The sequence below is a fragment of the Martes martes genome (genome assembly GCF_963455335.1).
Source record: "Martes martes genome assembly, chromosome: 13".
Taxonomy (NCBI): Eukaryota; Metazoa; Chordata; class Mammalia; order Carnivora; family Mustelidae; genus Martes; species Martes martes.
Genome location: NC_137901.1, coordinates 65,091,984 through 65,114,114, shown reverse-complemented (window position 1 = coordinate 65,114,114; position 22,131 = coordinate 65,091,984). Strand labels below are relative to the sequence as shown.

At 41.9% G+C, this 22,131-nt stretch overlaps 1 protein-coding gene across 1 annotated transcript in view; it reads left to right on the top strand.

The window, feature by feature from the left end:
• The window catches only part of SPECC1L (sperm antigen with calponin homology and coiled-coil domains 1 like), a 133,712-nt gene that overhangs the window by 74,035 nt on the left and 37,546 nt on the right, over nt 1-22,131 (top strand). The window contains exons 10-13 of the mRNA XM_080821906.1: nt 2,323-2,414; nt 6,819-6,909; nt 18,996-19,079; nt 21,613-21,769. Coding sequence (XP_080678032.1) covers nt 2,323-2,414; nt 6,819-6,909; nt 18,996-19,079; nt 21,613-21,769 — 424 coding nt within the window. The remainder of the gene's footprint in view (nt 1-2,322; nt 2,415-6,818; nt 6,910-18,995; nt 19,080-21,612; nt 21,770-22,131) is intronic.

The following is a 22,131-nucleotide window of genomic DNA, read 5'->3' as shown; positions in this document are numbered from 1 at the left end:
TGAAAAAAAAGGGAAAACCTGGAAATTGCTTAAGAGCCCATTAAAAGGATTAAGTCAATTATGACCCATTAGTACAATAGAATGCTGTGCATTTTTTAATAAGAATGAGGTAAATCTCAAAGTACTTATGTTAAAATATGCCTGCAATCCTTTATAGTAAGTTGCAGACCAGTATTTCATAGTGTGATCTCATTTTGGTTTTTTAAGTACATAGATTTTTGCATTAAAAGTGCAAGAAAGATGCACTTGGAACTATTGTTAGTGGCTACCTCTGGGTAATACGAGGAGCTAAGATGAAAGAAAGACTTACAAAAATCTGTACTTCTAAAACGAAATGATAATGGAGTGTCTACACTAAATTAAAGTCATGAAGTTATTCAGAATATTGATGAAATGGGCACTAATGCAAAAAAGATAAATCTGCTTCTGTACTGATCTTTTTTAAAAAGCAATATTTTACAATAAAATATATCTAAATGACTCCATATTCCACTGCCTCATTATATATGCAAAAGAAGTTAACACAAAGTATTCAAAGAACTTGTACATGAGCGTTCGTAATAGCGCTACTTATAGTAGCCAAAACATGGAAACAACCCAGCTATCCATCAGTTGATGAGTGGATAAACAGAATGTGGTCTCTGGTCTCTACATCTGAAGGAATATTATTCAGCCATAGGAAGGAAGTACTAATACATACTACCATGTGAAAAATATGCTAAGTGAAAACAGCCAGACACAAAAGGTCATGGGTTATATGATTCCATTTTTATGAAATGTGGAGAATAGCTAAGTCCATAGACACAGAAGGCAGTTTGTTGACAGTTGCCAGGGACTGGGGAAGAGATACATGGGGAGTGATTGCTTAATAGAGACTGGGACATTTTGGAACTAGGTAGAAGTCATGATGGCTGTGCAATATTGTGAATGTACTAAATACCTTTGAACTATACATTTTAAAATTATTTACTTTCTATTACATGAATTTTTTTCAAAGATTTTATTTATTTATTTGAGAGAGAGAGTGCATGAGAGAGCACAAGTGGTGGAGAAGAAGAAGCAAGCCTCCCATCAAGCGGGGAGCCCAATGAGGGCTCCATCCCAGGACCCTGAGATCATTACCCAAGGCAAAGGCTGCTGCTCAACTACTCAGCTACCTAGGTACCCCTATTAGGTGAATTAAAAAAAAAATTTTTTTTTATTTTAAGTAGGCTCCACACCTAAGACAGGGCTCGAATTCACAACCCAGAGATAAAGAGTAGCATCCTTTACTGAATGAACCAGCCAGGTTCCCCTGTTATGTGAATTTTATCTCAATAAAAGAATGCATCTAAAAATAGCAATTTAAATATAAGTACTTGGTTGCATAAAAAGGTCCACAGTGATCTACTTTTTCATCTTTTCCCACTGTGTGATGTGCCTGATTTTACATGTGTCCCATTTTGATTTTAATTTGGCTTCAAACAAATAACCATTTTTTAAAAAGATTTTATTTATTTATTTGACACAGAGAGAGAGATCACAAGTAGGCAGAGAGCAGGCAGAGAGAGGGGGGGAAGCAGGTTCCCTGCTGAGCAGAGAGCCCGATGCGGGGCTCGATCCCAGGACCCGGAGATCATGACCTGAGCTGAAAGCAGAGGCTTAACCCACTGAGCCACCCAGGTGCCCCAAATAACCATTTTTTATGCACCCTCTACTAAACTCTATCAAGCCCAGGTATCTGGAAGTGAGTAAATTATGGATCCGACTTTTGAATAGTTCAGTCTAGAGAGGGAGATTGATGTGTAAGCAAATAATTAACACATCTGTGCATTAAATGCAAACCAGAAAGTACTTGCAAAGTGAAGTGATGAACTCCATGGGAGGAGATGAGAAAAGCTGAATGGGAGCCCAGTGTTCCTTTGTTTTTTGTTTGCTTTTGTTTTCCAGTGTGCCTTCATTGAATGCATATCCACTGTGGGCCCAGCTTCTCACCTGGTGCAGTTACAGAACTATTCCTCTTTGGTTTTTTGAACTTGAATTGCATTGGCTCATGGAGTTCTTTAACTACCCAAGTTAATGAAATGGCAAAAATGAGATGACTGGCATAACCAGTTTAGGAATCAACACAACTACTCTAGGGAACAAACAGTCTGCCTGATGGGAGGAGAAGCATCACCTGTTAGGCAAGTCTGTGAGCGAGCGCTGTGGGGGTTAGGCCTCAGGACAGCTTCCAGGGGAGCCATAACATTGGGTAGCCTGAGGGATCCTTCAGGGGAGACCAGTTATAAAAGCTTCCACTCTACCATGATGCATTCAGTATTTGTTTGTTTGTTTCTGTAGTACCAAACCCCACTGCAGCCACTATTCCTCGCACGCCTTTGAGTCCAAGTCCGATGAAAACCCCTCCTGCTGCAGCTGTCTCACCTATGCAGGTAAGTGTCCGTGACCATAGAGGCTGTGGGAGCCTCAGCATCTAAAAGTTTGTCCTCCTAAAAGTCATTTACACTTACGTTAGGGGGAGCAAATGACTTACCTCTTGAGGAATATAGTAGTTAGGATTGTAAAATAATGTAAATATCCTTAACTGAGATAAATTACGAAAACGTCTATTGTGTTACTCTTCAGAAAGTAATAGTGCTAACTAACAAGTACTGAGCACTTGCTGTGTGTTCTACACTATTCCCTGTACTTTATCATGTGAATTCATGTAATTCTCATAACAGCCCTGTTGGGTACCAGGTACTGTTCTTACCTCTAGTTTTCACACGTGGAAACTGAGGCCCAGAAAAGTTCAGCTACCTGCTGAGTGTCATATAATGAAGTGGTGGAGCGGGGATTTGAACCTGGGCAGTGTGGGTTCAGGGACCATCTCTCTAAGTAGGATATGTAGTTGGCGTGTGTCAGCCTCCGCTAACTAACAAATCAAAGCTTAGTGGTTTAAAAGAGCAGTTGTATGATTTTCGCATTTGTGTGTTGAATAGGCAGCTTTGCTGGCTTTCTGTGGGCTCACTTCTGTACCTGCACTTAGCCACAGGGTGGGCTGAGGCCTGGGCTCAGCGAAGGTGGCTGGGCCACTCTCTCCATGTGGCATTTCCTCTCAGGTTCCTTCATGGTGCCGTGTCTCAAGGTCCAACCAAATCCTAAGGCTGGCCCAGGTTCAGAGTTGGGGTTTCTGGAGAAGGTTCATTGTGGGCCGTTTTTTTTAGCCATCTAGTACAAGGGCATTGCTGAACCATTATAAACAAGTCTCTGAAGTTGCTCTTCCTGGCCACTGTGGAAATGTAGGCCAGAAGCAAGGGAGATGGTTGTTGTTCTGTAGTGCTCATTAAGCCTCTCACTGTACTCTTGTTGGTTAGCTGCTTTTGGAAATAGTGGCTGTGGTGGAGTTTTCCACATAAGTTAGAGTAGCCAAAGGAAAACTGGCCATAAACCTAGTACCTAGTACCCTTTGATACAGGGAAGCCTTGGCCATACCTCTTCCCTAAAACTAGCATTTGGGAGCATTTTATTTTTGAATTGAGACCTTTGTGCTTTGTTAATTATTGGCCATGTATTTTACGAGTGAATCTGTTGGTTTTTTGTTTTGTTTTGTTCTTACTTTTTAACTTTTTCCTATGTGAAATTTAGGGTAAATGTGTGCTCCTTCTGCATTTGTAATGTTGCAAATTAGTGGTGCTGCATTTCTATGTGTACAGAAGGTGTTAATGCTCTTAATTTACCGTGAAGGCAAGGGAATTCCAATCGTACTATAGATTTAATGCTTTTTATATGCTCTCTATTACTCATACTTTTTCTGTAGACCTCAAGATGCAAAATATAAACTTCAAAAGAGGTGAAATTCCTTTAATATTTGTTGGTTGAAGTTTAATATACAAAGCATGACTTTATAAATCTTTATAAAGATAGGAGGTGAAAAATTTCATCTCTGTACCTTGATAGAAGTTAATATAAGTCACATTCAGTAGCTTTTTAGTACTCAGCACAATGCTTCTCAAATCTAATTGTGCATTAAAACCATGTGGAGAGGTTTTAAACATACAGATTCCCAGGCCTCATCCTAGTGAATGAGAATCTCTAGGGAATAGGGCCAAAGAGTGGGATTGTTAGTTTTTCAAAACTCCCTGAGTGGGAATTCTACTTCTGACTTCGAGGGAGTGACTGGCTGGATTACTCTGCCACCCCCAGCAACTCGAAAGCTGGACAAATTAAAGGAAGCAATTATATTCAGACATGTACAGCAGGCAGCATGAGACTGTGGTCCTTAAATAAAAGTCTTACTGGGCCCACACTTTTCCTGTTGGGAGGTTCCAGATGGTGGTTCGGGGGGATGAAGCCAGATAGAGCCAGGAAGGGGGAACTAACTGAGTGAGGAGACAGAGATCGGTGTTCAGGGAGAATGAGAGTGCTGAAATTTGCAGGGCGGAGGACCTGGGAGGAGGAGGGAGCTACACAGAGGAAGGGCCTCTGCAAAGGCATCCCTATGAGTCTTTGCCTGAATGCTAGTCTGCACAGGCACAGGGTGAACCCCCGCAAGGCTGAGTAAGAACAGATTCCCAGGACAGAAGAGTTACCCTGGAGCTGTCAGGTAAACACTTCCCATAGTTCACAGAGAGCAGGTAATCATTTGATTTCCAACTGGCCACCGTGGAGAAATCTTGGAATACTTGGAGCATTCTGTAGAGACCCCTGAGTAGGATATGTAGTTGGCGTGTTAGTTCCCTAAAGCGGAACTACGCTGCGGCTCTTGAGTAAGCACTATGCTAGACCTGCCTTAAAAATAAACCTCAGAAGAGGAGGAGATCCATAAGTAACTGGGTACTCAGCCTCTGAAGTGCTTCTTAGTGACTCTCAGAAGTCACGCACTTGTGGAATCTGCTCCTCTTGAGTGTTGGCTGGACTTCTTGGCTCACTTCAGATGAATAGAGTATGGCAAAAGGGGTGGGATGTCACAAGGTAGGGTTATAAAAAGAGTATCTTCTGTCTTGAGGTTTCCTCTTGCTCTCTTGGATCTAGTCACTCCAGTGAACAATTGAAAATTGAAATACTTAGCAATACATTTAATAAAATGCTGTGCAAAATCTGTATAATGGAAGGAATAAAATATTGCTGAGAGGATTTGAGGTAATCAACAGATATATTCATGGACTGGAAGACTCAGGATTGTTATTATCTTACAGCTCTCCCTCACAATCCCAGTGAGGGATCCAATACAATCCGAGTGACAGTCCTGCATGCTATTTTGTAGAAATTGATAATACAGTTTTAAATTTATATGGAAATTCAAAGGACCCTGAATAGCCAAGGCATCTGGGAGATTAAAAAAAAGGAAGGGGGGACAGATTTGGAAGACTTATACTACCTGATTTTAGCACATAGAGTAATCAAAGACAGTGTGGTACTGACATAGTTTATTTATTTGAAATCTTCATTAAGCTGATACCCCATCTCACAAATAGCCAGAGTACCAGCAGCTGCACTTACTGATATAGTTTAAATGTAGACATTATATCAGTAGATTAGATAATCCAGAAATAGGCCAGCTGATTTTCAGCAGAGGTGCCAACATAATTCAGTGGGAGAGGGGTAGCCTTTCCAACAAAGGATTCCAGAACAGCTGGAATCTATATGGAAAAAAGATAACCACAGCTGTTTCTCATGGCATTTATAAAAATTAAAATTGATTGTAGACCTACATGTGAAAGCTAAAGCTACAAAACTTCTGGATGAAAACATTAGAGAAAATCATCCTGACCTTCGAGAAGGCCAAGATTTCTTATTTAGAACATAAAAAGGAGCCGTGAAAGAAAATTGATAAATTGGACTTCAAAATTTGAAACTTCTGAGAGACATTAAGAAAATAAGAGATAATTTATAGACTCAGGAGAATATAATCACAATACATTTATCTGTCAAAACACTTGTATTCCAAGAAGACGTCCTCATCTTGATTGAAGACAAACCAATAAATACTGGACAAAAGATTTTAAAAGTCTCTTCCTTAGAGAAGATAGACAAATGGCCAGTAAACACATAAAAGGATGTTCAACATCATTAGTCACTGGAGAAGTAAAAATTAAATTACAGAAAGATCTCACTATGTACCCTTTTAGGATGGCTAAAACTAAAAGACAATCTCAAATGTTGGGAAGGATGTGAAGAGGCTGAACTTCGCACACTTTTCTGCTGAGAATATGAAAAGAGTCGTTAGAGGTTCACTGGATAAAAAAGGGCTGGGGGGAAAGCTGGGAAAATAAGCATGATAGAAAGGACAGTGACGGCAAACACCCTGGTCTATGTGGAAATGAATAGTTTGGTGGCATTTGAGCATTACATAGAGGTGGCAGGAGACAACGCTGAGGAAGTAAGAGGAAATATTTGTGGCGGATACTTGTGGCTGCATGCAGAAAGATGCATGTATCTAACCGGAGATGAGAAAGCCAGAGGCAAAGTCATTGTGGTGGTGCTGAATTAAGATGCCAGGTTGTACTGGGGCTCTTGTAGTAGGTGCAAGTCCGTATTTCACTGATGGTGTGTAATTGTTAAGAATTCTCTTTAAACAAAACAATGTCAGTATACTGATTGTGATAGTATGCTATAAATGTTACCATTGGGGAAAACTGAGTAAGGGCACAGGGGATATTTCTGTATAAATTTTTAAAATATATTGATAACTTTGTATGCCTCTAAGTGTGTATGTGTGTGTTTTAGTCTCACCATAACAGTATGGATAGAATGATGGAGATTTATAACTAAATATTACTCTCAGCAATGTTGACTTTGTGAGTCCCAGCTCTAGATTTATGCTAACTTTGACACTGTTTATGTTACGATTTCAGAGACATTCCATAAGTGGACCAATCTCTACATCCAAGCCCCTGACGGCACTGACAGATAAGAGACCAAACTATGGGGAGATCCCTGTTCAAGGTATATCTCGTATGGCACAGTATTTCACTTCTGCTGTCAATTCTTTGATTCTTCTGACTTTTTTGGCTAACTAAATTGTCATTTTCTTTGTTCTTGACATTATTTCGGCTGCTCTGGTGTACAAGCTTACTAATAATACGTCTTCATTACAGATAGGGGGATTCGTTATACATAAATATGTCTTGGAAGACTGCTCTCTAGGCATTATGATGGGCAATGGAGAGTCCACACCATTACTAGGCATTTTGTTTTCAAGTTTTTCATAGGGTAGGTGCTGTTACCCACATTTTATAGATACTAAAAACGAGGTTTCAGAACGTTAAATAACTTAACACAGGTTAACAATGAACAGTAGGCCTGGGCAGCCTGACACCAAAGTCCATTCTTTTAACCTCTGTGCTTGGTATTATTGTCCATACAAGGAAACTGAGAATCTGAAACATGAGGTTGAGATGAGGTCCATTCTTTTGCGCACTTATAAGGGGCTTGGCTGTTCTTACACAACTTTTATGGTAGAGCCAGCACCAGAACCCACGTCTCCTGCCTTTCGAGGTCAGAGCGCCTTCTCTGACCCTATACTGCCTCTTCCTGCACGGTACTGCAGAGCACTGGAAAATTGTTTGTAGCATTGGGGCATGGTGCTGTGAAGTGCAGGCTTCACTTGGGGTAGGTGCGGAAGTGCCCAGCCCCAGGCTTCTCTCAGGTGATGTAGGCTGATCGCCTCCAAGTGTTCATCTCTGCATTCTCTCGGTTGTGGCAGTTAGCCTTTAGGCGTGTGACTACAAGGTTTCAACAGGTGTGGGTGAAAAAATAAGCAGACTTGTGAGAATTAGTCCCTCAAACAACCCAGAATATGCTCTGTGGGCCCCATGGAGCACCTGTGCAGGAGATGTCCAGTTTGGCGGTGGGACTGGCCCTTCCTCTACCAGTCGCGGGTATACTGCATATTCAGAGGAGCTGCTCATGCCTGCACTTAGGGATAATGGAGCACAAGATGGTGCTGCTGCCTCCTTCCCTGAAGAAGGGCTTGTCTTCTACCCCTTCTTCTTGGCTCTGGTACATTCGTAAGTCATGACTTGAGGTATTTTCTCCCCTCAAAAGGTCCTTCTGTTAAAGGAAAAAAATAGTGAAAGGTGTCAAGTCTCTCTTTACATTTTGACTGTGTTCCCACCCTTGAGTCCCAGATGGATCCGTGGATTATGTATGTGTAGGGTACCACTGAGCAAGCTCTCTTCTGGGATGTTAATTTTTATTTCCATAATGCCACACTTTTGTGTCTTCTCTCTCCCTCCCTGGCTGCTCCTCCCATCTCCTGTGCTTGATTCTCCTTCCTGACCTGTAAATGGTGGTGTACCTCCGAGCTCAGTTCCTGGGCCTGCCTGCTCTGTCTGTACCCTGCTGCTATATTCTTTCTCATAGTTCTAACTGTTATTTGTCAAACTGGTATCTCCAGCCTGTTTCTCTCCTCTAGACTCTAGACTCATATACCCAGTTGCCTACTCAATAGCTCCATTTGGATGTCAGTCTCAGATGGCGTGTGTCCAGGACAAGATTTCCAGATTTTTGAAACTCATCCTACCTGTAATCTGTCTTCTCCATTTCAGTTAATGACAGTTTTATCCTCCAGAAACCTTAGAATCATCCTTAACTCCCTTCTTTATCTTATACCCCATATCTGTAGACTGTTAGGTTTTTGGTTTTTTTTTCTTCATGATGAAATAAATTTTTTTTTTTTAGGTAGTCTCCATGTGGGCTTGAACTCATGACCCTGAGATCAGGACTTGAGCTGAGATCAAGAGTCTGATGCTTAACCAACTCAGCCACCCAGGCGCCCCAGTCAAATCAATTTTTTAATTGAAGTATAAGTGACATAAAACATATTAATTTCAGGCTTTCATGTTTTTTTACATGTTGCAAAATGATCACCACAAAAAGTCTAGTTACCATCTGTCACCAAAGTTAGAGAACTGTTTTGTCCTTTGGGAAACTCTCTGTTGGCTCTACATCCAGAGTCAGAGAATTGCTCTTCCCTCTACCATCACCTAGCCTTGGTCAAGCCACCATCATTTCTCACCTGGGTTCTGACAAAAGATTCGTAATCTACCCTCACAATCTATTCTTAACCCTACAGCCAGTGTACTCCTGAAAAATATAAATTGGAACACTTCATTCTGTTCAAAACCTCCCCCCAACTCCCCATTTCTCTCAGAAGAAAAGCTAGAGTTCTCTCAGTGGCCTCCAGGCCCTCCCAACGTGGCCTTGGTTGCCTCTCTGGCCTTACCATGTTTCCCTTTTATTTATTTATTTATTTTTTCCATGTTTCCCTTTTAGTCACTCCCTGGGCACTCCGGCACACTCCCGGCTGGGGAGCCTGGCACTGGTGCTTCCTATGCCCGAGAGCGCTGCCGCATGCCCACACAGCTCCCTCGGGCCCTCCTTCAAGGCTTTGCTCTAGGCTCTCCTCAGCTAGTGGGTGCCATATGTAAAATTAGAAACCGTATGCCCCTCCACACACCCCTTTCCCAAACTCTTCTCCCCTTTAAAAAAACTTGGATGACTTAACCCTTCAGACACACTGCATAGTTTACTTGTCTATAGCTTTTATAGTCTGCCTCCCTAGACTGTGAGGTCCATGAATTCAGGGATTTAATGCCTGTTTGATTCACTGAGGTATCTCAGCACCTGTTGTCCTACTGGGCTTTTGATGATAAATTGTGAGATGAGTGAATGAAGTGCAAGTTAAAGCATGTAACAGGCTTAGCACAGATTTTAGTCCACAGTAAATGCTCACTATGAGATTTTCTTACTGTTAGCATATGCTACTTCTCGTAGCACAAGTGGCTGGGAAGGATGGCTTTCTATTGTCTGAGTACAAGATTTTATTTCATTGCAAGGCTGCCAGTGTCTGCAGGATTTTGCTTAGCAGCTGACAAGTGGTTGTGAGAAACCATCACTACATGTTATGTTTTGGGCATCTTAAAGCTACAGGCACCAAGGGCAAAGATGGAAGCCAAGGGTTCAGGAGCACTCCCACTCAGCTGCCTGTTGCATCTGCCTCCGTTCTGTCAATGAAGTCAGCCTTTTGATCTGTAGTCAGTGCCAAGTACAGTTGGAACCAGGACCTGGATGCTACAGCCTTTGAGAATATGTATAACACTGGGCCTGTAACAGCCCTGTGGGAGTGATCCCATCTGGAGAGCCTTGAGGTCATCTTCAGACGCAGAGAAAACAGAGTCCCCAGGTCCCAGTTATCTAAACTGTGATAAGAGAGTAGGATTTCCAGGCTCTCTTGAAATGGTTTTCTTTTTCTTTCTTTCTTTCTTTCTTTTTTTTTTTTTTAAGATTTTATTTCTTTAACAGAGAGAGAGAGAGATCTCAAGTAGACAGGCAGGCAGAGTGAGAGGGGGAAGTAGGCTCCCCGCTGAGCAGAGAGCCTGATGTGGGGCTCGATCCCAGGACCCTGAGATCATGACCTGAACTGAAGGCAGAGGCTTAATCCACTGAACCACCCAGGCGCCCCTCAAATTGCTTTTCTTCCTTGATTGTTTCCTTTATTGTCATAAGTAATCAAAGAATAGTCTATAATTTTCATTTTGAAAGTTTCAGTGGCTTCATTACTTAAACTTTCAAAGGTGCTGCCTCTTGTTCTACACTTAAATTAGAAGATTTGGTGTTTTTTCCGATTAAGTATATTATAATAGGCATAGGGGTTTTTGTTCTATTTTAGCATCATGCTTATATGTCAGTTGTGGGAAAATATTTCAGAGCAGAGAAATCTTACTATAAATGGACTAATCAGATGCTCTTTTGTTGGTATTAATTGGCTTAGGGTCATGATTGTGCCACCTCAGTGACTCTTTGTAGATAGAATATGAATTAGCATTTATGGCCTAATAAGCAGGAAAAGATAGATCTGCTAACTAGGTACATGGATACAGGTGGCTGAAAAGGTCCTTACTGACCCTACTTACACAGTGTGATGTTTTAAGGTCCGGAGTATTAAGCAAAGACCTCGGCTGGATGTTGCAGATGGCTGGGGAGCCTGGGTTTTTGCCCCATGTCAGGGTGATTTGTAAGTGCCTTCTCTGTGTCATGGCTTAGACATTTGGTATCTGAGAAAGTTCATTAATCCAAGTGGATTTATGTTCTGTAAAGAAATTCATACTCTTGGGGTGCCTGGGTGGCTCATTCGGTTAAGCATCTGCCTTAGCTTTGGTCATGATCCTGGAATCGAGCCCCACATCAGGCTCCCTGGTCAGTGGGGAGTCTGCGGCTCCTTCTCCCTCTCCCTCCCCCCACTCATTTTCTTTCTCTCTCAAATAAATAAAGTCTTTTTTTTTTTTTTAAGATTTTATTTATTTATTTGACAGAGAGAGACACAGCGAGGGAGGAAACACAGCAGGGGAAGACGCAGGCAGAGGGAGAAGCAGGCTTCCCGCCGAGCAGGGAGCCTCATGTGGGGCTCGATCCTGGGACCCTGGGATCATGACCCGAGCCGAAGGCAGACACCGAACAACTGAGCCATCTAGGTGCCCCTCAAATAAATAAAATCTTAAAAAGAAAGAAAGAAGGAAAGACTCTTATCATCTGTCTAAATTGCATTACTTGAGGCTAGAGATATAAAAAGTTTTAAAAATGCAGTATTTTGAAGACATTGATTTATGGTAAGGGTACATATAATAAATGTGATATAAAGGAGGTTTTACTAGAAAGCCAGATCTGTGTTGAAAGTTATGGTCTTAAGTTAAATAAAAGAAAAAGAGCTTTCTTTTTTTTTTTTTTTTTAAAGATTTTATTTATTTATTTGCCAGAGAGAGAGAGTGAACACAGGCAGAGAGAGTGGCAGAGGGAGAAGCAGGCTCCCTGCGGAGCAAGGAGCCCGATGTGGGACTCGATCCCAGGACGCTGGGATCATGACCTGAGCCGAAGGCAGCCGCTTAACCAACTGAGCCACCCAGGCGTCCCAGAAAAAGAGCTTTCTTTTAAAAAAATGAAAGTTTAAAAAAAAAAAAAATATATATATATGTATATATTTACTTGAGATAGAGAATGAGAAAGAGAACGCACACAAACGGGAACCAGGGAAGGCAGAAGGAGAAGCAGGCTTTCCACTAAGCAGGGAGCCCAATGTGGGACTCAATCCCTGGACCCTGAGATCATGACCTGAGCCAAAGGCACATGCTTAACCAACTGAGCCACCTAGGCACCCTCAAAAAGAGCTTTCTCTTTAAAAAGTTTCAGAGCAATTTTCATTCTCCAGAGGGTAGATCTAAGCCAGATTCTGGCTCAGCCCTAGATCCCACCCTAGTGGGGAAATTCCTAGGAAAAATTCAGCTAGAAATCCTCCCCTCTTGTAATTATAGTCTGGTGAATATCTGTCTGCTCACTTCTAACCTCTCCCCTCCCTCAACCCTTTCCTTCTTTTCCCTGTGAATCTTGGTATTTGTCTTGATGAACCAGAGTATCTAGGCTCCTTTTTTCCCCCAACATATTATTATAGAAAATTTCGAACATGGAGAAAAATTGGAAGAATTTGTATAGTGGATATCTACATTGCATTATCTAGATTCTTTTTTTTTTTTAAGATTTTATTTATTTATTTGACAGACAGATCACAAGCAGGCAGAGAGGCAGGCAGAGAGAGAGAGGAGGAAGCAGGCTCCCCGCTCAGCCGAGAGCCCGATGCGGGGCTCGATCCCAGGACCCTGGGATCATGACCTGAGCCGAAGGCAGAGGCTTTAATCCACTGAGCCACCCAGGCGCCCCGCATTATATAGATTCTTAAGTACTTTGCTGTGTTCATGTTTTCATGTTTATCCACCCCTCTATCCCTTCAGTCCATCTTGTTTTTTAAATGCTTCTCAAGGTAAGTTGTTGTTGGTACATTTGAGCATGCATTGCAATATTTATTTAAGGTGCCCTGTCTGTCTTTAAACTCTTGAGGTAAACCTTATAGAAGAGTTGCAAAAATATTAGAGCTCTCTCTCACACTTTTCCTCAGCTTCCCTTACAATGAACATCCTGCATAGCAACAGGGCAGTTATCAAAAATAAGAAATCAATATTGCTAACATACTGTTACCTAAACTACAGATGTTTGGATTTCACCAGTTTTTCTACTGCTGTCCTTTTTAATTCCAGGATCAAATCCCAGGCCCGACTTTGTGTTTAGTTGTCTTATCTCCTGAAGCCTCCACCAGTTCATCAGTCTTTCTCTGTCTTTGTGACCTTGACACCTTTGAAGAATACTGGCCAGTTACTTTTTAAAAGTATCTCTCAGTATGGATTTGTGTGGTATTTACTCCTGATTGGGTTGAGGTTGTGCACTGTCAGCAAAGCAGCTCTGACAGGGGTGAGGGCCCTTCTCAGGTATCCTATCAGGGGCATGTGAGGGCCATACATATTATTACTAGCCATGTTGGCTATGATCACTTGGTTAGGATGGTTGTCTGCTAGTAATTAATAAATACCCTATTCCTGTTTAAACTTTCTATCACTGATTTTAGCATCCGTTTGGGTATTTTGCCTGCGGGAATTACTCAAATCATTATACTTACTGTTTTATTTTTAACATATATTTGTATTAGTATAGATTCATGGGTATTTATTTTATTCTTTGTGTTGTAATCTCTTACTGTTACTATTTTTTGTTGTTGTTTCTCAAATTATTCCAACTTGGGAACCGTTCGGAGCTCTTTCACATTGGATCCTTGCTCTTTTAATGCACCACCCCCCCCAAAAGCACTTTCTTACTGTTGGGCACCGGAAGGTGATCCAGACTCCTCCAGTCTCCCAACAGCAGAAACCTGGACGTCATTGTCCATAATATACTTATTTATTGAACCTTCCTGTGCATGTCCAGTAGTTTCACGGTTGCTGCACCATACCCCTGTGAAAAGCAGATCTGTGGAGTACAGTGCATACAGTTCATTTTGTGTTTAGCCTGAGAGTATCCAGTCAAAACACCGTTTTTCTACTTAGGTCAGCCCCCTTTTCACCACTCTCTCAGTATAGTTATGCCATGCTTTTGTAATACAGTTAGATTAATTTTGTCCAGTCTGTATTTCATCCCTCCACCCCCCCAACTTCTGATTGATTTTCTTAAAAATTTTGTATCTAGTAATTCATTCTGTTCTGTGCATTGTAGGGTGCTTAGCAGCCTCCCCGGCCTCTACCCACTAGGTGGTAAGCACCCCACTGCGCCAGGTGTGGCAGTGAAAAGTGCCTCAAGACAATGCCATGTTGGTAACTTGCCTTCAGTTGAGAACCAGAGATATGGTTCTCACAGTTTTATTTATCTGATTTTAGCAGAGAGATGGAAACCATAAGCAAAAATCAAAGGAAAGAAGGAAAGCTTAGCTGATCTTCTGTTTGTCTATTTCCATCAGAGGCTCTAACATACTCATCATAGTATTTTAAGTGCCCTATCAGATAGTTCCAACATCTCTGCCACATCTGTGTCGGTTTTATTGATTACTTTGTGCCTTGACATAGTAAACTGGATATACTGTTTTTTTTTCTTGTGTTTTTTTTTTTTAATATATTTTAGACTTCTTTGTTGAAATCTGGACATCTTATATAGGGCAGTAGATTGGTTTTATGCCTTGACACAGGCACCTCTTTGAGTTGATTTGAGTTGATCTGTTCAGGAGCTGGGCTGGCTTTGGGTTTTAAATTGCTGTGGTGTCCTTAGTGCACAGCAGGCTTCCAACTGCTCTGGTGATCCTTATATTTAGAGGGGGGCTGGTGTTTGGGAGTTTTCTCAATGTCTGCTCCAAATACAGCTTTTGGCTGCCTTTGCATATTGCGTCTTAGGGAGCGCCAGTCTCACATTCTTGTGACTCTTTCAGCTCAGATTTCTCATTTGTTCATCTGTTGAGAACATGTATATATTGAGAACATGTATATATATATTTTATAATGTCGAGCATATCTGTAGTAGCTGCTTTAAACTCTTTTTTGCTAATTCTAACATGGGTTATCTTTGGGTAGGTTTTGGGTAGGTTTCCATTTCTTTTGAGTATGGGTCACTTTTTTCTCTCTCTTTGTATGTCTAGTAATTTTGAATTATATTCTGGCTGTCATCAATCACACATTGTAGAGATTGCTTTCCGTTTTGTTCCTCTGCAGAAAATTGGTTTTTGATAGCAAATAGTACCTTGGCTCATTTCAAACTCCATCTAACTTCTTTTCCTTCAGTTGAAATACCTGTTCAGTTATTTTGTCCTTAATTCAACTCCTTGGAATCTCAGTGCTTGCGGTTTTCAGGGGTCATTGAGAGATTTGGGCAGAGTATGTATACAGAATTTGTGATTCTTTCTGGTATTTCCCCTACTCCCTCCCTTTTCAGCAGCTTTGGTCGTCCTGACATCTATCTTATCCTTCTTCAAGGCAGCAAAGCTGTCTACCAGCTGTCCTGTATGGCCTCACCTGGGGCCTGCACTCATGCCTGGAGCCATAAACTGGGAAGCTCACCCCTATGCTCTTTCATTCTTCCACGTGTTTACTCCTTTCATTTTCTGCCTGCTTTTGGATTTTCTTCAATGCCCCCTTAAGTGGTTGAATTTCATATTCTTTTCAGATTTTATACTCCTTTTTGGCAGGAGCATCAGTCCATTTGGAACTACTCTCTGAACAGAAGTTGGCCATTTAGGCTCCTATTTTAAAACCCACTATTTTGCCTGAAAATTTGTTTTGGGAAACAATAAAGGGATCACTGCCTGTACCTGTTTATTTCTGTGATTCCTAAAATAAGAGAGCATTAAGTAGCAGGCGTACTATGCTCCTGTTATTATTGCCTGTCTGTTGGACATGAACAGAACATCTCTGTGTAGGTTTATCCCTTCCCCTGAGCCCTGGATCTCGTCCCCTTGGGCTGTCACAGATGCTGTTAGCCTCAGGCTATGATCCACTTCTCCCAGATATTCAGCTTTACCCTGTCTACTGGCTCTCTTCCACTGTCATTTTAAAATGCTCACCACGGGGCACCTGGGTGGCTCAGTGGGTTAAAGCCGCTGCCTTTGGCTCAGGTCATGATCCCGGCTTCCAGGGATCGAGCCCCGCATCGGGCTCTCTGCTCAGCAGGGAGCCTGCTTCCTCCCTTCTCTCTCTGCCTGCCTCTCTGCCTACTTGTGATCTGTCTGTCAAATAAATAAATAAAATCTTTTAAAAAAAATAAATAAAATAAAATGCTCACCACATCCTGGGATACCTGGGTGGCTCAGTTGGTTAAGTGCCTTCATTGGCTCCCTGTTGCCAATAGAGTACAGTCCAAACTCCTTAATTTGGCCTGCATTACCAGCACGCTTTCTCTTGCCTGTTCTGGCCCTTCCAGCCTGCCTCGGCCGCCTCATCTGTTCCTCTTTGCCCCCGTCCTCTGAACATTGCTGCCCTGGAGTTGCTCTGGTTTGTGCTGAGCCCTCAGCTGGGAACATTCTCCCCTCCAGCCTCTCCTTTGCCTGTGTAAAAGCTATTAATTACCCTTCTCATCTGAACTGAGATGTCATTTCCTGAGGTGGCTTTTCCGGACCTCCCCTCAAGAGCAGGTCACATCCCCTATTGTGTTCCCAGAGCCCCGTGTACTTGTTCTTTCCTAGCATCCTTCACTTGTAATGATTTTTTTTTTTTTTTTTTTTAAGTATCTGGCTTCTGCTCTAGATTCTGAGTTCTGTAAGGGTAAGTTTCTTGCCTCCTTTCTTCCTTTCTTTGACCTTCTCACCAAGCCCAGTGCCTAGTGAGTAGTGGACACCCAAATGTTTTTTTGTTTAATGAATGTATTAAAGACAAGAAAAGCTCCATATGGCAGTAGAATAGACTCTATTACTATAAAATAGAATCTCTCCTGCTTACCACATTTGACTAGAATACACCAGTCTTATTTGCTGAAGAGCGATAAACTGACAGTTTGACATGCAGACGGAATCCAGTGGCTGACGGCAGTAGTAAATGGACATGTGCTCGCCCTGGGACAAGTGCCTCTGAGCGAGTTTGAGTCCCACAATGAGAGCACTTCATGGAATGGCAGCAGACTGTGTTGTGCCCGATGAAGATGACCACAAATAATTTTGAAAAGAATAACCCTGTTGAGGCCTTCAGTACAATTTTGTGCATTTTCAAAAAAAGTAGGTGTTGGTCTGTGGTAGGGAAGTACCTGCCGAATGGAGACAGATCCTTAGACATGCAGTAAGGAAAGATTTAACCAGGGTTGAGCAGAGGAATCAGCAGTAAATTTCATGAGCTTTGTTTCGGTCGTGTGCTTATAGTGTACAATTTAGAAACACTTTCCCTCTAGGGAATGACACGGGCTTATTGCCTTAGGTGACATGCTTCTTGTTTGGATTCATTTGTCTGTTACAAGCTTTATTTTCACTTTCTTCATTTGCTGTGTTCTTTGGGAGATTAAGATTTTGGGGAAATGACTGGTTTCATAATTGTAAAATGGAAATTTTGATTAAATTTAAAATGTTGATTTCTTTTTCCTACTATTTCCATGTTCTGCTAACTTTGTTTTGTCTGTCAGACTGTGCATAATTTGCTTTTCCTGTGAGGATGAATGCCAACCACTGATAGGGTTCAGAATTCTGATTGATGCTTGCTTGTGGACTCTTTGCACAGAGGTGATACTTGTTCAGGTTTGGAAAGATGTAGTGACTCTAGGCTGTATAAGTCCTGTCTTCATTAAGAAAGTAAGTTCATCCTTCCCAAAGTTGTATGTAATTAGTTACATTTGGTAACCAAATAAAAATGTTCCTCATACACTTAGAAAATAGATTTTGAAATAGCAGGTATGTTATACTTGAAAGATGTCATATGCCATTATTTTTGACATGATGATATTCTGAGAGGAACTATTTTTTTAAAGTGGTGAACGATCTGTTAAAATATGTTCACCGTGGGGACATTCTTGGATAGTGAGACTAATAGTCTTCAGTAAGTTTAAGAGGTAGTGTTTTCCCTTATGCTAATCACACATCTTTCGCGTGTGGCAACTGGGCAGAGCACATCTAGTCTGTCCGTCCTGGTGCTTGTCCTGGCCTGATGACAGCCTTGTCAGGCTTGTAGCCTGAGGCATGAAGTGTGTGCTGGTCTGTTTGGGGCTGCCATTCCGGGGGGGCAGATCCTAAGGAAGTGATGTTGAAGCTAGACCAGAACGATGGTGAAGGTAGCCAGGCTATAGTGGGGATGGAGGAACAGAACAGGAGGCGGGGGAGCAGCTTGTGCCAATGTTTGGGAAGCTCCAGTTTGAGAAACTGGAGTCTAGAGAGCAAGAGAGGGGTGAAACAGGGCTGTGGCTGCAAACTGGGCAGTAGAGGCAGTACCTGTCTTCTTCCTTCCCAAATTCTCAGAAATGTCTGGTGCTTCCTTATTGCTCTCAGACTGAAGTCCACTTATAAGGTAATGAAGGCTCTTGGTCAGCCTCGTCCCTTCAGAGCCCCTTTTCCTGCTGCCCTCTCTGATTTTGGTATGCCCTGTGTTGAGGCCACACTGGGATTTTATTGTTTTGTAACTCGAATGTCCTTACACTTTTGTTCTCATTGTTTTTGGCCAAAATATTGTTCCCACTTCTCTTTTCTGTTAGTAAAGCCCAGCTTAACGTCATTATATTGTTGAAGACCTCCCTGCTGCCTTAAATCAAAGTGAATGTCTTCTCACTCTGTGGTTTGATAATACTTTGTCATTCTTATTGTGATTGTCCAATCTTCTTTGTCTCTGGTTGTGTATATGTATGGCTTCCCTGCTCTTGGTAGAAACATACGGGCAAGACTTTGATTTAGCTTGTACTTACAGACTGACATAGAAGATCTTTGAATTTTGGTTTAGCAATCAGTGATTTAGAAGCATTCATCTGTGTCAGAAATCATCCCTAGAAATCAAACATCGAATGAAATGTTTTCCCACAGTCCTTGTCTACAGAGACTCTTCTGTAGACATGGGCTCCATGGGGGATTGTTAGAGTACCCTATATTAAGAAGGAAAGATGAGCCTGGGGGTGGTGGGGAGAGGAGGAGAGATCACCTTCCTGCTACCTTTGTAACTTCAAAGTTCAGTGTCTGATGTCTTTATTTTGACCCTTCCTATTTTGTGCAGAGCATCTATTAAGAACATCTTCAACCAGCCGACCCGCTTCTCTGCCGAGAGTACCTGCCATGGAAAGTGCCAAGACCATCTCAGGTGATTACTTTTTATCTGGAATTTCCTTTAGAAAGACTCTTCCAGAAGTTTTAGTAATGGTACCAAATGCTTTCTCTTTAGACTTACTTAACTTTTCTTGCCTCTTTAGCTCTTGAATTGATTCTTTTTTTTTAAAGATTTATTTTTATTTTAGAGAGAGAATGCATGAGCAGGGAGTGGAAGGGGGCAGAGAGAGAGAGAAACTCAAGCAGACTACCCACTGAGCTGGGAGCCTGGCATGGGGCTTGATCTCACAACCCTGAGATCACGACCTGAGCTGAAATCAAGAGTCGGATTCTTAACCGACTGAGCCAAGGGTGTCCCTTGAGTTGATTATTTTCACTCTGAATTTCCCCTGTTGTATCTTCTAGATTCTATAGAAATCATATTTCATGGCTGTGATTTTAAAATAAAAGAGGGGCACCTGGGTGGCTCAGTCGGTTAAGCATCTGCCTTTGGCTAGGGTCAGGATCCCTGGGTCCTGGGATTGATCCCTATGTTGGGCTCCCTGCTCGGTGGGGAGCCTGGTTCTCCTTCTCCTCTGCAGCTCTCCCGCTTGTGTTTGCTCTCTCTCCCTCTCTGTCAAATAACTAAATAAATAACAATCTCTAAAATAAAACAAAACAACCCTGAAAACTAGATCATTCCATTTATTTAACAGGTATTTATGAAGGGCCTAGAATGGGTTAGATACTGTGCCAAAATTATAGCTTGATACAAAGTTAGTATAGTTGTGAAAGATTAGGATATCCTTCCCAAGGTATGTTGCAACTGTTAATTCAGAGCATACCAAAAATTCTCCGGAAACCAGATTTTTCCAGTCTGATAAAGCCATCCTATAATGATGACTTTGACAGGCCCCCCTTGGCTCCTAGGGGTAACTCCAGTTTATTAATTGCTCCCATTATTTTCCTTTTGTGGCCCTTATTTACCCTTTTAAACTCAACTAGAAATTGGACCAGGAAAGGAGAAATTTCTATAACTCTGCCTTACAGTTACCCTTCCACTTGTACAGTGATTTAAGTTAGTACAGTTTTCAGATGTCATAGCCTGGTCTTTTTATTAGTGGAAGTCCAGCCGAAATTACCATCCTAAAGCCCAGGTTCCAAAGCCTGTTCTTCTCACAGAGTCCTTCCTATTCTTTCTCACTTTCCTCTAGTTTATATAAAATGATGAAAGGTGTTCTCAGCCAGTTTTCTAGCACACCACTTAAACTGCTGATTTAAGGCATGCGAAGATCTGACACTGAAAGAAAAAACAAGAATAATTATAAGATTATGTCAGAAATATGTACAAATACATCATTCTAATAAGATCATGTAATAGGAGAAAGCATCTCTTTTCTCTGGATCTTTACAGACATCACTTTACTAATACAGAGTTAGGTTCTGCTTTGGCTATCCTAAAATCACCAAGAACAAAAAGGGGGCCATTTCAGTCATTGGGGAAACATTACTGATGTACAGCACTGATTGCAGCCAGCTCAGGGCGCCTGCACATCCAGCATCTTCTGATGTGAGAGAGCATGTATCTGAGGTCAGGAACTTTGCTCTTATTTCCCTTCTTCCTGCATTCAGCCCAGGGCCACGAGCACCTGTGCCTAGTCAGCACCTCCTTGCTAGAAAGTGGCTTTTGTTGTGGCTCTGTTACCAAAGGCTGAAGCATGGGCTATTTCTACTTACCAGTTCTCAGAACTTTCTGTAGTTCTGACAGGGTATGCTAGCCTTTTAAAATAGAACTTTCCTTATTGCCCTTGTTTCTCAGTAGTTGACACCTTTTGGTTTGTCTCACTGGTTCATGTTTTTAGAAACATGGTCTGATCCAGAATTAAGTGTGGCCCTGTAATGAAGTATCTTTCCTTTCATTCCTTTTAATGGTATCTTGACTAAGTTTAGAAGGGTTTTGTTTATTTTAGTTGAGAGTGAATAGCTGCCAAGTATGGCTTTAATTAGCCTTTGGTTTTCACTGTATTTGTGATTAAGTGAACATTTCTGGAATGTTCACTGTAGGCTAGGTAGGTTCTGTGAGTGTTAATGGGGATGGATAAGACACACTCCTCACTTCAGGGAGTGTGGAGTTCAGTGTATATCTCAACTGCTGTACCTTTTTTACCGTTTTCTTAGTGAAAGAAGTAAATCCATTCAAGTTACCAGTGTGATAAAATGTTATTTTTTCCCTCCTATATCGTCATTTCTGCTCTTTTTTGAACCTGCTGAAGAAACAATCTCAATTTAAAAGTATTTTTTTTTAAGATTTTATTTATTTATTTGTATGTGTGTGTGAGAGAGAGAGAGAGAGAGAGAGGGAAAGAGCGTGCACAAGCAGGCAGAGGTGGAGAGAGAAGCAGGCTTCCTGCCAAGCAAGGAGCCCGATGAGGGACTTGATCCCAGGACCCTGAGATCATGACTGGAGCTGAAGGCAGCAGCTTAACTGACTGAGCCACCCAGGAGTCCCTCAATTTAAAAGTGTTTTATAAAAGTAAATCTTTTTCTGCATTTATGTAAAATGCATAATGACTGTTTCTCACAATCAGTGTCTCGACGAAGTAGTGAAGAGATGAAACGAGATATCTCTGCACCTGAGGGAGCGTCACCGGCCTCTCTTATGGCTATGGGAACCACGTCTCCACAGCTTTCTCTGTCCTCCTCTCCCACGGCATCCGTCACCCCCACTACTCGAAGTCGGATAAGGTAGAGAACAGTTAATCCTGATGCATTTCGTGCATAACTTTCCTGGCCTTTGGAGATTGATGATCAGGTTGTGAAATAATGCAGTCAAGCACTGATTTTTTTTTTCCTTTGTGTCTCATTAAATGTTTTCTCTCTTCTATGTCCAGAGTTGGGTAGGATGGTATGATAAAAAGCAAGGCAACATAAAAGAGATGGTTCCTTTCCCCTAAATAAAGCATTGTGGAATCAGAATACTGGGCTTGGGTAGAGGGTTAGGGAAGGCTTCCGAGAGGACTGGTGTCTGGGTGGGGAGGGCAGCCTGGCATTGTTGGCAAGGTCAGTGATGTGAGTCAGCGTACAGAAGGGTGAGTAACTGAAGACTG